Source organism: Phocoena sinus, chromosome 17 (assembly GCF_008692025.1).
Source record: "Phocoena sinus isolate mPhoSin1 chromosome 17, mPhoSin1.pri, whole genome shotgun sequence".
NCBI classification, from domain to species: Eukaryota; Metazoa; Chordata; class Mammalia; order Artiodactyla; family Phocoenidae; genus Phocoena; species Phocoena sinus.
This window is the reverse complement of record NC_045779.1, coordinates 70710581-70722847: the sequence shown is the minus strand read 5'-3', so window position 1 is coordinate 70722847 and position 12267 is coordinate 70710581. Positions and strand designations below refer to the sequence as shown.

Below are 12267 nucleotides of genomic sequence, written 5' to 3'. Positions count from 1 at the left end.
CAAAAACCACCATTCATAAACATTTATTGTTCATTTATATTTCATCCATTATTCATTCATTGAACAAATAATTTTTGAGGGCCTGTCATGTACCCAGCACAGAAATTCCTCCTGGGGTTTACATTTTAGTGGCAGGAAAACAGACAGTAAACTAATAAACAAGACAATATACAGTTTTTCAAATGCTGACATGTCCCATTGCCGAGGAAAAACACCACAAAAGACCAAAGAAGATATAATATCAGTATTACATATAAATTCATGAAAGTGTTTCAGAAAAATACCAAACCCCAATAGAAAAGAGGTAAATCACAGTTACAAAAGAAGCACAAAAATGTCTATGGTATTAGAGTTCCCTCAGTCTCATGGCCTCCTTGTTTAAATAATTTAACAATACGTAGATAATGTGTTTACAGGACAAAATTCCAAAGTATTAAGTTTACAAGTAAAGCAAACATCTTTTCCATCCCTCTTCCCCAGCTATTTGGTTCCCCTTTCCAGAACCGCTACCAGTTTTCTAGCAAAACAATCAATAAAATTCCATGCCTGTGAAGATTCAACAGTACTCTAATAAAGTGCTAGAGGAAATAGAGGATGATGTAATCTTTTCGAAAATAAAATTGTCAACATATATCAAGCTTAAAAAGTACTTTATGACTTAATAATTCTAATTTTTTACTCTCCTAATAAAATGGATATATGATAGCAATTAATGTATACAAGAAGACATGATAGTATAATTATGAGACATTGTAAACCATCTAAATATCTAAAATCAGTCCATTAAATGACTGTGTAATTATACAATTATTATCTCTCATCTATAGATCAAAGTATATCATTTTAGTGATGATGAGGGATGTTTCATCAGTGCAGTGACCATGCTTTTCTGGTTCACCATAGCATCATAGTTCCTGATCCTGTTCCTGGGATGTTATAGGCATCCCATAAATGTGGGTTGTATACATGAATTGCATCCAGAGCGGCTAGAAGCCGTGGGATCAGCTAAAACTGTTTTCAAAACTTGCCTGGGGCTCCCCTGGTGGCACAGTGGTTGAGAGTCCGCCTGCCGATGCACGACACGGGTTCGTGCCCCGGTCCGAGAAGATCCCACATGCTGCGGAGCGGCTGGGCCCGTGAGCCATGGCCGCTGAGCCTGCGCGTCCGGAGCCTGTGCTCCGCAACGGGAGAGGCCACAACAGTGAGACGCCCGTGTACAGCAAAAAAAAAAAAAAAAAAAAAAAGAATTTAAACCTATAAAAAATAGTCAGATGTTGGTAATTTCTATGGTTCAACCTAAATATAAGGATTAGGAGGTAGGTCTCTCTCCCTCACGTCTGTTTACTGTATTTTTACACAGCTCACGTAGGTAGTCTGGATTTCTTGGCATTAGTAACTTTTATGGTTGGTAAAGCAGCCACATACATGTTAAGGTAAATGTAGATGGTCTCAGTGTAGGCTGCTACCCCAGGGAGGTAAAGGAACTCCATCCCACGGTGCTATTTAAACCAAGGCTGGAAAACCAGCTCTCACGAAAGCCTTTTGAAGGGTCATTTGCCTTCTGAACTAAAGCGGACTCAATTCCTACCTCCATGTTCACTCCCAACTTTCAGTTGCATGAATCTATGCGTTAAAATAACCTAATATTATTAAAATGTTAATTTGTACCTTTGTGCCTATCCCACAATTGAATTTTCAAGCAGTTGATTACATTTCCCTCTATGGATTCAGGAAACCGTTTGCTCCACTTTGTCTAATTTATTAAACATATTTTGGCCCTTACACCTTTTCCATTAGTCACCCCTAAACACACTTTGGACAAATGAATCGGAAGTTTGATGTTAATGAGCATCGTTTTCTAGAGGAAGAGTAGCACTAGACTGCAGGTATAGAGGGAAACCACATGTTACTATTTCAGTACCTTGGAATTCTGAACTTTGGTCCCTACTTGGGAAAATTAGATCTCTTATCAGAAGAGTTTTCCTGCTATTCATATAAATATTTTTGTTAAGATGAATTTTGGTGTCAATATGAATGCTGGTGTTAATACTTTTCTTACTGCTGATTTCTTAATTCCCCCTAACTTTTAAACTTAAAAGAACATTTGAAACTAAATGAGCTGGAAATATCTTTTAAAAATAAGCAACACATTGAGATTCTGGTACATAGCAAATTCCTGGTGAAGAAAAGCTCCAAATTTGCGATTCTATTTGCATTTCCATAAACAGAGAATCTTTGTCTGAGCTTATTATGGGACAAATAGCAGTGTTAGAGATGGGGTGTTGTAAGACTAATTATGCATGTGCCCCCATTCTGATTAGCGCATTTATAGCATGAAGCAATACAAAACTTGTGCTTTGGGCTCAAAAGCTTTTTTTCTTAAAGTTGACATTTTCATGAATTTTACGTAACATTGGTCTCATTTAATGTAATTAAAATATTAAAAAATAAAAAAGCTCTCAGATGCCACTGCTCCCCAAGAAGCAGACCCTGAGATGGAGGTGCGCTTGCAGAACATTTGCTGGGGAGCAGCCTGGGGATCCACGCCTGTGGGAGGGGAGGAAGCAGGACTGGGAAAGGGGAGAAGCTGAGCTGCGATGCTGGCCTGACAGAGGCCCCAGCCACTGCCTGCCCGAGCTCTGTGGCTCACGTGGTCCTTTAGATAAGTCGTCCCGAGTTGGGCTAAGGGAGCAGCCTACACCCCACATTGATCAGAGAGATTGAAACACAGACTCCGGATTCTCACGCTCCGTTCCAGGTCCCAGGCATGTCAAGGAAGGAGCAGAGAGTTCCAGAACTGAAAAGGCCATGTGGTCAAGGACCTCGGATAAATTAGGGGTAACTGGTATGGATGGATGACCTTCACTCCCAAAGAAGAGTTGGGCAGCCCACGCATAGGTTTCGGGCTCACTCTGGTCATGTTCCCATCTCTCTGGCTTGGTCAGTAGAAATTAAAATTACTTAAAAATGAAATAAAATGAAAACTTTAGTGTCTCGGTTACACTAACAGCATTGCGAGTGCTCTGGGGCCCCGTGTTGGACAGCGCGAAACGTTTCCATCATTGCAGAAAATTCTCCTGGACAGCACTGCTCCCCGACAGCCTGCCACCGTGCCTCTCGGAGGGAGGTCCTGCTGACCCCACTCACCCCCGAGACACCCCAGGAGGAAGGTGCCAGCTTTCATTACCCCAACGCCTACTACCGCCCTCTGCTCCCTCCTCTGCAAGGCATCTCTGTTTAGTCTCCTCAACTCTGTCTTTCCTTGCCCTCATATTTGACATTAATGTGGCTTAATAAACCAGGACTGGCATCGATAGAAACTGAAAAGCATTTCCATTTCTTTATGGATAGGCCAGGAACGTGGGGGAAATATTTGTACCCATCACACTAGTTCAATTAGAGAAAAGAAAAAAAAAAAACAACGTTTAAGTTTTCACTTTAAAATAGCATAAACCTTCCTACCCTGGCACATGAACATCCAAAAATGTAACATCATGGGCCAGCAAGAAATGAATGGAAAGCAGTAAAATTGGCATGAAATAGACTTTAAAACATAGCAAATACATCATTTTGGAATTAGCTGCCTCCAAAGCAAACCTCGTTTGATGATGATAAAAACATGCTTCACTGAGCCATCCTTTCCATGAGTCACCTCCTCTAATTATCCTGTGAACACTGCATTGGTGGCTTCCATTGCTCGCTCTTCCATGGTTTCCTTCTACATGTTTTTGTTATGCAGAATATACCTTTTAAAAAATGTTTCTGAACAAACTCTTCCAGCCCTGAAACTTCCTGTGTTTGGTACATGCGGCATTTGTTGTTGTTTTTTTCTCTTCTGGAGTCTCAGCAAAAGTCTGGCCATCACACAAACCATTGGTGTTGCTTAAAGGTATTTTCCCTAGTCGGGTGTTCAATACATGATTGAAAGGGTGGTGTTTAAGCAGACCTTTCCTTGCTGCATTGCACATAGGCCCTCCCATGAGGTCTGTGGGAAGGGACTGAACTAAATCATACATACACACACAGATTGAATTTTTATAAAATATGATGGAAAAATATACAACCGCAGTATCTAAAAAAACGGTTGCTCGTACCACCACATAGGAGACGGATTGCCATCAAGGGCAATAAGAACACTCACCTCCCCAGATTTGATGCTATAGTCCCCCCAGACAAGGATGCCTTGCTTCATTTGCTCAGTCACCGTCCATGTATTGAAGCATACATGTGACAAACATTGGGCTAGGCTTTCTGGGGTTCTGACCAATGGCATCACTACTCTTGCGCTTTGAGGCCATTATGTAAACTAAGGGTTACCTGAACCCGAGCACAGTTGATCTGATAACCAAGGCAGCTACTAAGTGACTAAGGAACTGGTGGGATACACTGGGCAAAGGGATGATTCACATCACATGCTGGGCAGGGTGGAGCAGGGTGGTACAAGATTTCATCACGCTGCTCAGAACGGCCCACAGTTTTAAACATATGAATTGTTTATTTCTGGAATTTCCATTTAGTATTTTCAGACTGTTGACCATGGGTAACTGAAACCAAGGAAAGAGAAGCCTTAAAGTGCTTCCTTTAATTGAAAAGGTGAAAGTTCCTGACTTAATAAGGAAAGAAAAAAAAAATCACATGCTGAGGTTACTGAGATCTGCAGTATGAACGAATCTTTTACCCGTGAAATTGTGAGGAAGGAAGAAGAAATTCATGCTGGTTTTGCTGCCGTACCTCAAATTGCAAAACTTATGGCCACAGTGAGTGATAGGTGCTTAGTTAAGATGGAAAAGGTATTAAATCTGAACAATTTTGTAACATGTATTACAGTATATTGCAATAATTGTTCTGCTTTATCGCTAGTTATTGTTTTTAGTATTTTACTGTGCCTAATTTATAAATTAAACTTCATCACAGGTATGTGTGTAAAGGAAAAAACATACTATATACAGGGTTTGGTACTATCTGTGGCTTCAGGCATGCACTGGGGGTCTTAGAACGCATCCCCATGGACACAGGGGGACTATTGGAACTTTCTCATGCCCCATATAGGGGCTTAAAGTCAGACTCTTTCATGAAATATGTAGTGGAAATTAAAATGTTTTAGCATTTAAAAAATATATAGTGTATATTTTTGAAGATGTATCAGAGAGAATGTGTCACTAACTATGTCCTGTGTTTTTGTTTTAGGTGGGCGAAATAATCACAGGTTGTCAAGGAACATCAAAGCCAGTGAAAAGCACGCCGGACAGCAGCAGGGAGCAGAGGAACAAAAGGTGCCCTCCCCTCAGCCCATCTTCACTTTGCTTAGAGTTCTCTTCATTGTCATTTGGTGCCTAGAATGCACCCTCCACATAGGTACAGTGACTGAAAGTTTAAAAAGGATTCATAGCATGAGCATTAATGTTTATTCCCCAAACTTAGACTCTTGATTTGCAGGGCTCAGAAACAGATCTGTGTATATTTAGTTTCCAGCTTCCGGTGACAATAATAAAAGTGGCAATAGCCACACCGACAGCTACATGTATCGGGCACCATTCCGTGTGCTTTACCCATAGTAACGCATTTAATCCTCACAATTTTTACCCTCAGTTTACAGACGAGGAAAATGAGGGAGGGAGGAGTTTGGAATGTCAGGAGGTCGTGTAGCTGTGACCTGTTGGGGCGACTCTGCTGAGCCCTGTTCATAACGCTGCTCACAGCGCCTCCCTTTTATGACCTGTGTCGCGTCATAGATTCCAAAACCCTCAGGGCTGCAAGGACCGAGAGGCCCCGTGTGTGCCCTCTTGTCAATCATAGGTCACCTTCCAGCCTTGGCTTAAGCTTCCTTCTCGACAGGATCCTCACCCTCTCAAGAGAATATTCGTGGCATTCTCAATATTCCCCCAGTGTCTGAAAGCTTCTCTTTGATTCCTAACTGAAGGTTCTAGCTCTGCCCCCAGAGACACCCCAGAACAAAGCCCACTTCCCACAAGCAGTGACAATCCTTAGAGTAGTTCAGACAAAGCTCTCATTATTTCTCAGTTCTTCCTTAGAATGAGCATCCCAGCTCTTTCAACCTTCCTTCTCCTTGCCGTGATTTCCAGACTCGTACCGTCCAGATGGCAGACTCTATTTTGGACCAAGGCAAACTATCTTTGAGATACAAATGTATATGCTAGAATTGCCACTATAAAAATACCTGAACAGGAACTATATTTATGTCTTGCATAATACAAGCAGTCAGGCATTCGTATATATTCAAAGACAACTGTCAAATTTTGTAGAGATTTTCAAACACGGGGTTTGTTTAAACAACAGGTATGGAGTTGAATTCCTTCTGAAAAGCGGGTTGCTGTTTTTAACCTTGGAAAGCCACTCTCATGTTTCCCAGCTCAGTGATTTCCATTTCAGATACATGTGTAATTTACAGAGAATCAAGGGTGTTAGGACTACTATGAATCTTCACGGTCATAATTAACCCCCAGTGGCATCAAACACATGTAAAGAGTTTGAATCTAATTGACGAGGAATCACAGGGATTGGCAACCAAGTCATTGCCAAAGTTTGGAGCTGGTTTTCAAGACTCCAGGAAAACCGTCATTACTGTGATTACACTTGATGATTAGAGATATCCTAGCACAATTCGTCATAAGAGGACCTCCTGCAGTATTTTCACAAAGCCTTTCTTTTTCATTTTCGTTACTGAGAAAGGATCACCTCATGACCGTTCATAATCCATCGATGGGAAGGTTGTTTGTGGTGCTCCTTAATCACTGACAAACTTCCTTACACACATTATCTCAGCTTCTGGCTGGGCAACCCGTTAGCCAAACAGCCACCTATAAATGCTGCACATGGGAACGAGGTCAGGCAGGTTGTTGGCTTGGGGGAAAGGACTACAGAGGCAGCGGTAACTGGGGGCAGGGAGGTCGGAATAGGCCCCTCAACCCTCTCATAGCCTGAGTGGTCCTTTCCTCATGCTGTGGAGACAGAGTGAATAGAGGGAGAAGATAAAGGGAAGGAGAGTTATGTTCACTGGGACCAGCTGGGGTCATGTTTGGGGGGAAGGTCACTGACCCAGTGAACTCTTGTGGTCCTGTGACACTGTACGATGACGGAAAACACACAACTTCCTCAAAAGTGGACTTACTGAGGACTGAGTGCCTACCCTGTGCTATATGATGCTATGCGCTATCTTTACTCTTCAAAATAACTGCGGTATAAATCCTCGTATCCTAATGTACTGAGGTTCAAAGAGATTGAGCAATTTGTCCAAGATCGCAAAGTTGTTAAGTGAGTGGTGGAAGCAGGACCATAAAACGTAGCCCATTCCTGGGCTTGCCTTCTTACTCTCCTCATGGTGTCGTTTTGAAAAATTAGACTTTCTTCTTTAGAGCAGTCTTATTAGGTTCACAGCAAAATCAAGTGGAAGACACAGAGATTTCCCATATACTCCCTGCCCCAGCTCAGGCGCAGCCTCCCTCATTATCCACATCCCCCATCAGAGTGCAACATTTGTTACAGCTGGTGAACCTGCATCCATGCACCATTAGCACCCAAATCCGTAATCTGCATTAGGGCTCAGTCTTGGTGTTGTGCATTCTGTGGATTTGGACGAATGTATAATGACATGTATCCACTACTACGGTGTCATACAGAGGAGTTTCACTGCCCTGCAAATCCTCTGTGCTCCACCTATGTATCCCGCTCTCCCCTCCTCGCAGCCCCTGGCAACTATTCGTCTTTTTACTGTCACCATAATCTTGTCTTTTCCAAAGTGTTACGTAATTGGAGTTATACAGTACGTGGCCTTTTCAGATTGGCTTCTCTTCCTTAGTAATAGGCATTTAAGGTTCCTCCATGTCTTTTCATGGCTTGCTAGCTCATTTCTTTTTAATGCTGAATAATATGCCATTGTCTGGATGGACCACAGTTTAATCTATCCATTCACCCACTGAAGGGCATCTTAGCTGCTCCAGTTGTTTGGCAATTATGAATAATGCTGCTATACACATCCTGCGCAGGTTTTTACGTGGCCATAAAGTTTCAGCTCCTTTGGGTAAATGCCGAGAAGCACAACTGCCGGGTCGTATGGTAAGAGTATGCTTAGTTACGTAAGAAGCTGCCGAACTGCCCTCTGAAGTGGCTGCGCCGTTCTGCTTCCCCGCCAGTAATGCGTGAGCGTTCCTGCTGCTCCGCGTCCGCGCCGGCGTTTGGTGCTGTCGGTGTTCGGATCTGGACCATTCTAAATAGGTGTGTGCTGGTATCTCACTGTCGTTTTAACTCCCGTTTCCCTGATGATATATGGCAAAGAATGATGGCTCTCTTTCTTCCCAAACCTGTATCTTTTCTTTTTCGCGCATGACTGCATAGGGAAAAAATCCAGTACAATGTTGAAAAGAGGGTGATAGCAGGCATCTTTGTCTTATTGCCAATTCCAGACCGAAAGTTTTCAGCATTTTACTCTCAAGTCTGGAACATTTTATTTAAACGTAAGTGTAGTGCTTTTATAATTCATGCTTTCCTAGTCACTGTCTGAAGTTCTTACGTCTCTATTTCTGTTCTTGTTGCTTCTGCTGATTCTTATGCAGAGTGCCCGTTGACTTGAGTGCTTGTTTACTCTTTCCTGTGATCTGCTGCCTTGTTGGGGGCTTCTCAGAGGTCCAGGAGGTGCGCTGCCAGGGAGCACTGATGTGTGCTTTGGGGCAGATGCTAAAGACACTGCTAGTTTAGGACCACTTCAGTCTAAGTTCAAGATTGAGGGTTTGTTTGTTTGCTTTTTAGCTGCTATAAACCCATGGAAGTGCCAGCCTGTGGTGACAACTCATCCCTCTTCTGTCCCACTGGGACACCTCCCCTCACAGCCCCCTGGGGAGGTGGGCAGAGCGGGTTTACCTCTCATTCACTCATACAGAAGGCGGAAGCCCTTTGGGACTGCACCCTTACTGGGGAGAGGGCATCCTGTTAGACTGCCCACCTGGCACGCTCAGTGCCTGGCCCTCTGTCCCCAGACTCTGTACATCCAGCAAGACCAAAGCCTGACTTTAGGGGCTCACCGAATGCCCTCAGGGCAAAGGTGGTCTCAGGACTCCATTCCCCTTTCTGGGTTCCTCCTTTCGCTGAATTCTGACCTTGTGGATCCTAATTATCTCACCACATCTTTCACCATCTCAGTAAAGTTTTTCGTGGGTAGTGGGAGTCTTCGGTCCAAATAAGCTAGCCCAACAGATTATCATTTCTTTATGTTCTTTAATAGAAGGAGTCAATCGTTGATGTATTTTACGCCTACTGCCTACTGATTTTAGACATTTTCTTTCTTTCTTCCATGGTAATAAATTTATTCATTCCATCTTCCAGCTATTCTTAGTAGGTGCCAGAGGTTCTGGTCTGACAGCCAGGTAGTGGGTAAAACCAGCAATGGGCATCTGTCACTTTAGGCCTGTGACATAGGGACAGGAAGCAGCCAGGGAGAAAAGCCCCTCTCCTCTTTATTTTGGGGACGAGTGTGGTCCTCAGGTGCCTCAGGCCCAGAGATTCATGAGTCATTAAAGCCCTGCATGCAAACTGTTCCTCACAACATCTGAAGCAGGGGCTCTGCAGATAACTATATACATACTAGCTAAGCTCATAGTTTATTACTGAGATCCAGAAGTTATGGCCCAAGAGATATGCCTACAATTGAGATGGGCTGCTTTTCCTCAAAGTCAAGGACAACATAATTATAATAGATGAATTTAGATATTTACTTAATTAAGCCATAGATATCATAGTCTTTTAATAAGAACAGATGAATTAAAAAGTACGCTATAGTTAATAGTGACTGTAATGCAAGTCTTTGAAAACTGTAACTTCTTAACACTGTTTATAGTGTACAATCTGGGACTTCAGAAAATGCCCTTTTATAGTCCTTGTATACTTTGTATTCTTCTTCAGCAGGTCCAGAAGTATTAGTCAAGATACTAAGGAATCAAAAAGGCAAATCTTTCAAGGGCTGTGCAGATTACAGGAATGAGCGGGAGGGCTGTAAGAACAGCAGAGTTTACACTTTCCAAAGAAAATCGGACCTCCTTCCCCCACCACATTGTGTCTGCTGCGCGAGTTTGGTCTGAGGGCATGGGTTTGGAGCTCCTGGATTAGAATGACTGTGATATTCCTTAGGTCAGAGATAGTTTCTTATTTAATTTCGTTAATCCACAATAATAACTTTTTTTTTCATTTATTCAACAATTATTTATTCGGTAAAGCTATACGCCAAAGATGCAAGATGAAAAAGACAACACCTTTGCTTCAAAGATGTCAGTCTTATAGGGAGAACAGGTCGGTAATGAGACAATTACATGACGATATGATAACTTTTCTGTTGAGCACAACACTGCACTCCTAGATGTTACCAGGAAGCTTGTCTGTTTGCACAGACCATGCTATTTCTGGTGTCTAGCACAGCAACTAGAATATAGTCGGCGTTTAAGGTATATCTGTTGAATAACTGAATGAATTAATGGTGCGGTGATTCCAAAATAATTTCTAAATCATCGATATCCCTGGGGGAACTTTATATAAATACAGATTACTGGGTCCAACTCCAGGCCTATGGAATGGAAATTGCCAGAAAAGCAGCCCTGTGACCGTATCATCTAGAGTTTTCTCTATGAGGGTGATAAGGGGACTCAGTGGCCAGCAGAGCTGCCTCCTGGGTCCGTTTCACTCCAGCTATCGCTGGAAGGACGGAGTGCCGGCGGAGGAGTGGGTTCTTGTGGGAGGGGAAACTGTGGGCTGAGCTTGGCGTGCACCTGGCCTTGTAGTGCAGGCTGCGTGGTCTGAAGCAGCAGGGTCCAGGGGCCTGATTAGCTCCATTCAGGAGTGAGAACTGCCTCGTGTGATTCTATTATTGATCTTGGCTCTGGGGCATGGCCTGCTGTATCATTTCAATTATCAAAAATATCTTAGGTAAGCAGAGTCTCCCCACTGCCCTCTCCTCCACCTGCCTGCACGTCAGCACGGCCCTGCGGCGCTCTTTAGCACTTTATTTCTCCAAGCGTCGACTCTTGCTTCTACTAGGCTCTAAGCTACTTGAAACCAGGGATGGGGTCCTATTTTTGCCTCCATGCTCCAGGGATAGTACTTGCTGATATTTGCTGAACAAATGAATGAATGAGTTGAATCTACTTGAAATTTACTTAAAACTGATACCTCAATTTCCTTTGCCCTTTTTGTTGTAGAAGCCAGCAAATGGAGAGACTAGAAGTAGATCCCAGCAAGCATGCCTTCCCTGATGTGGCTAACATAGTTCAAGCGAAAAAACACACGCCCAGAAGAGTTCAAGCTGAACCCAAAATTATACCAAGCGAGGAAGATCCAGACTTTGAAGATAATCCCGAAGTACCTCCATTGATTTGAAAACTTCAGGCTGCACCGACTGTGACCCGCCAGACCCAGATTTGCTCAGTGCAGAGAGTGTGTGTATGTTATTTCTGGGGTAAACACAGTTATTTTCAACATTACTCCTCCGATGTTTTAGGTCCTACTTTGTACATTAATATTCTCAAACCAGTTTACAATTAAAATGTGTACCTTCAAAATGCTATACCATCATTTGTCTGTAGTAAAGTGTTGGCTAGGGAAAATGTTCAGTAAATCATAGAACTATTATAGAAACTCGCTGATTATAAATCCCAGAATTGCCTGCTTGTGCAGATAGATGAAGTCGTGGATTAAAGCACAGATTATTAAACCTGTGCTTCGGCAGACGGGTCAAGCTCAGAAGTTAAGATCGTAATTTCAGATCAAATTGGAATGCTTTCAGGTGATTTTAAGCAGTGTTTCTGTTTTCTTCTCATGACATGTCTGCTTTCTCTGATGGCGAGGTATAATGGCAAGAAGATGAGGTTGGAAATGAGACACCTTGAAGTCAGATTCCCTTTCAGTCGCTTTGGATGAAACTTCAGCAAGTGCATGAACTTCCCCGCGCCTTAGTGGCTCCATCTGTGACTGGGGAGGAAGAATACTTGCCGTGTATGTAGGTTTGTCTCCAGATGAACCGTCTGAAGTGCCTGACACTGTACGTTGTTGTGCATTTCCGCTCCCTCCCTCCCCCCGAGCCTCCTTTCCCTGTTTCCTCCGCCTCTCCTCTCCCTCCTCCTGTTTCTTCAACTTCCTTCTCATCCTACTCTCCCTCCCCTACTTCCTTCTTCGCGTTTTAAATGCTTGCACCTCCTCTTTATCTAGAACATTATGAACTCAATATTCCACATACAATATAGGAAAACTGTCTTCACTCTGACCATGATT

At 43.0% G+C, this 12267-nt stretch overlaps 1 protein-coding gene across 5 annotated transcripts in view; it reads left to right on the top strand.

Moving 5' to 3' along the window:
- The window catches only part of LRRC6 (leucine rich repeat containing 6), an 86880-nt gene extending 75319 nt beyond the window's left edge, over positions 1–11561 (top strand). For 2 of the 5 annotated variants that reach the window (XM_032609712.1, XM_032609713.1), the window contains exons 11-13: positions 3011–3170; positions 5188–5273; positions 11199–11386. In XM_032609712.1, the coding sequence (XP_032465603.1) occupies positions 3011–3170; positions 5188–5273; positions 11199–11252 (300 nt within the window). In that variant the 3' untranslated portion in view covers positions 11253–11386. Of the gene's footprint in view, positions 1–3010; positions 3171–5187; positions 5274–11198 lie in introns of all 5 variants that reach the window. The other 3 variants (XM_032609714.1, XM_032609715.1, XR_004346417.1) reach the window with 2 other exon arrangements.
- The last annotated feature ends 706 nt before the right edge of the window (positions 11562–12267 follow it).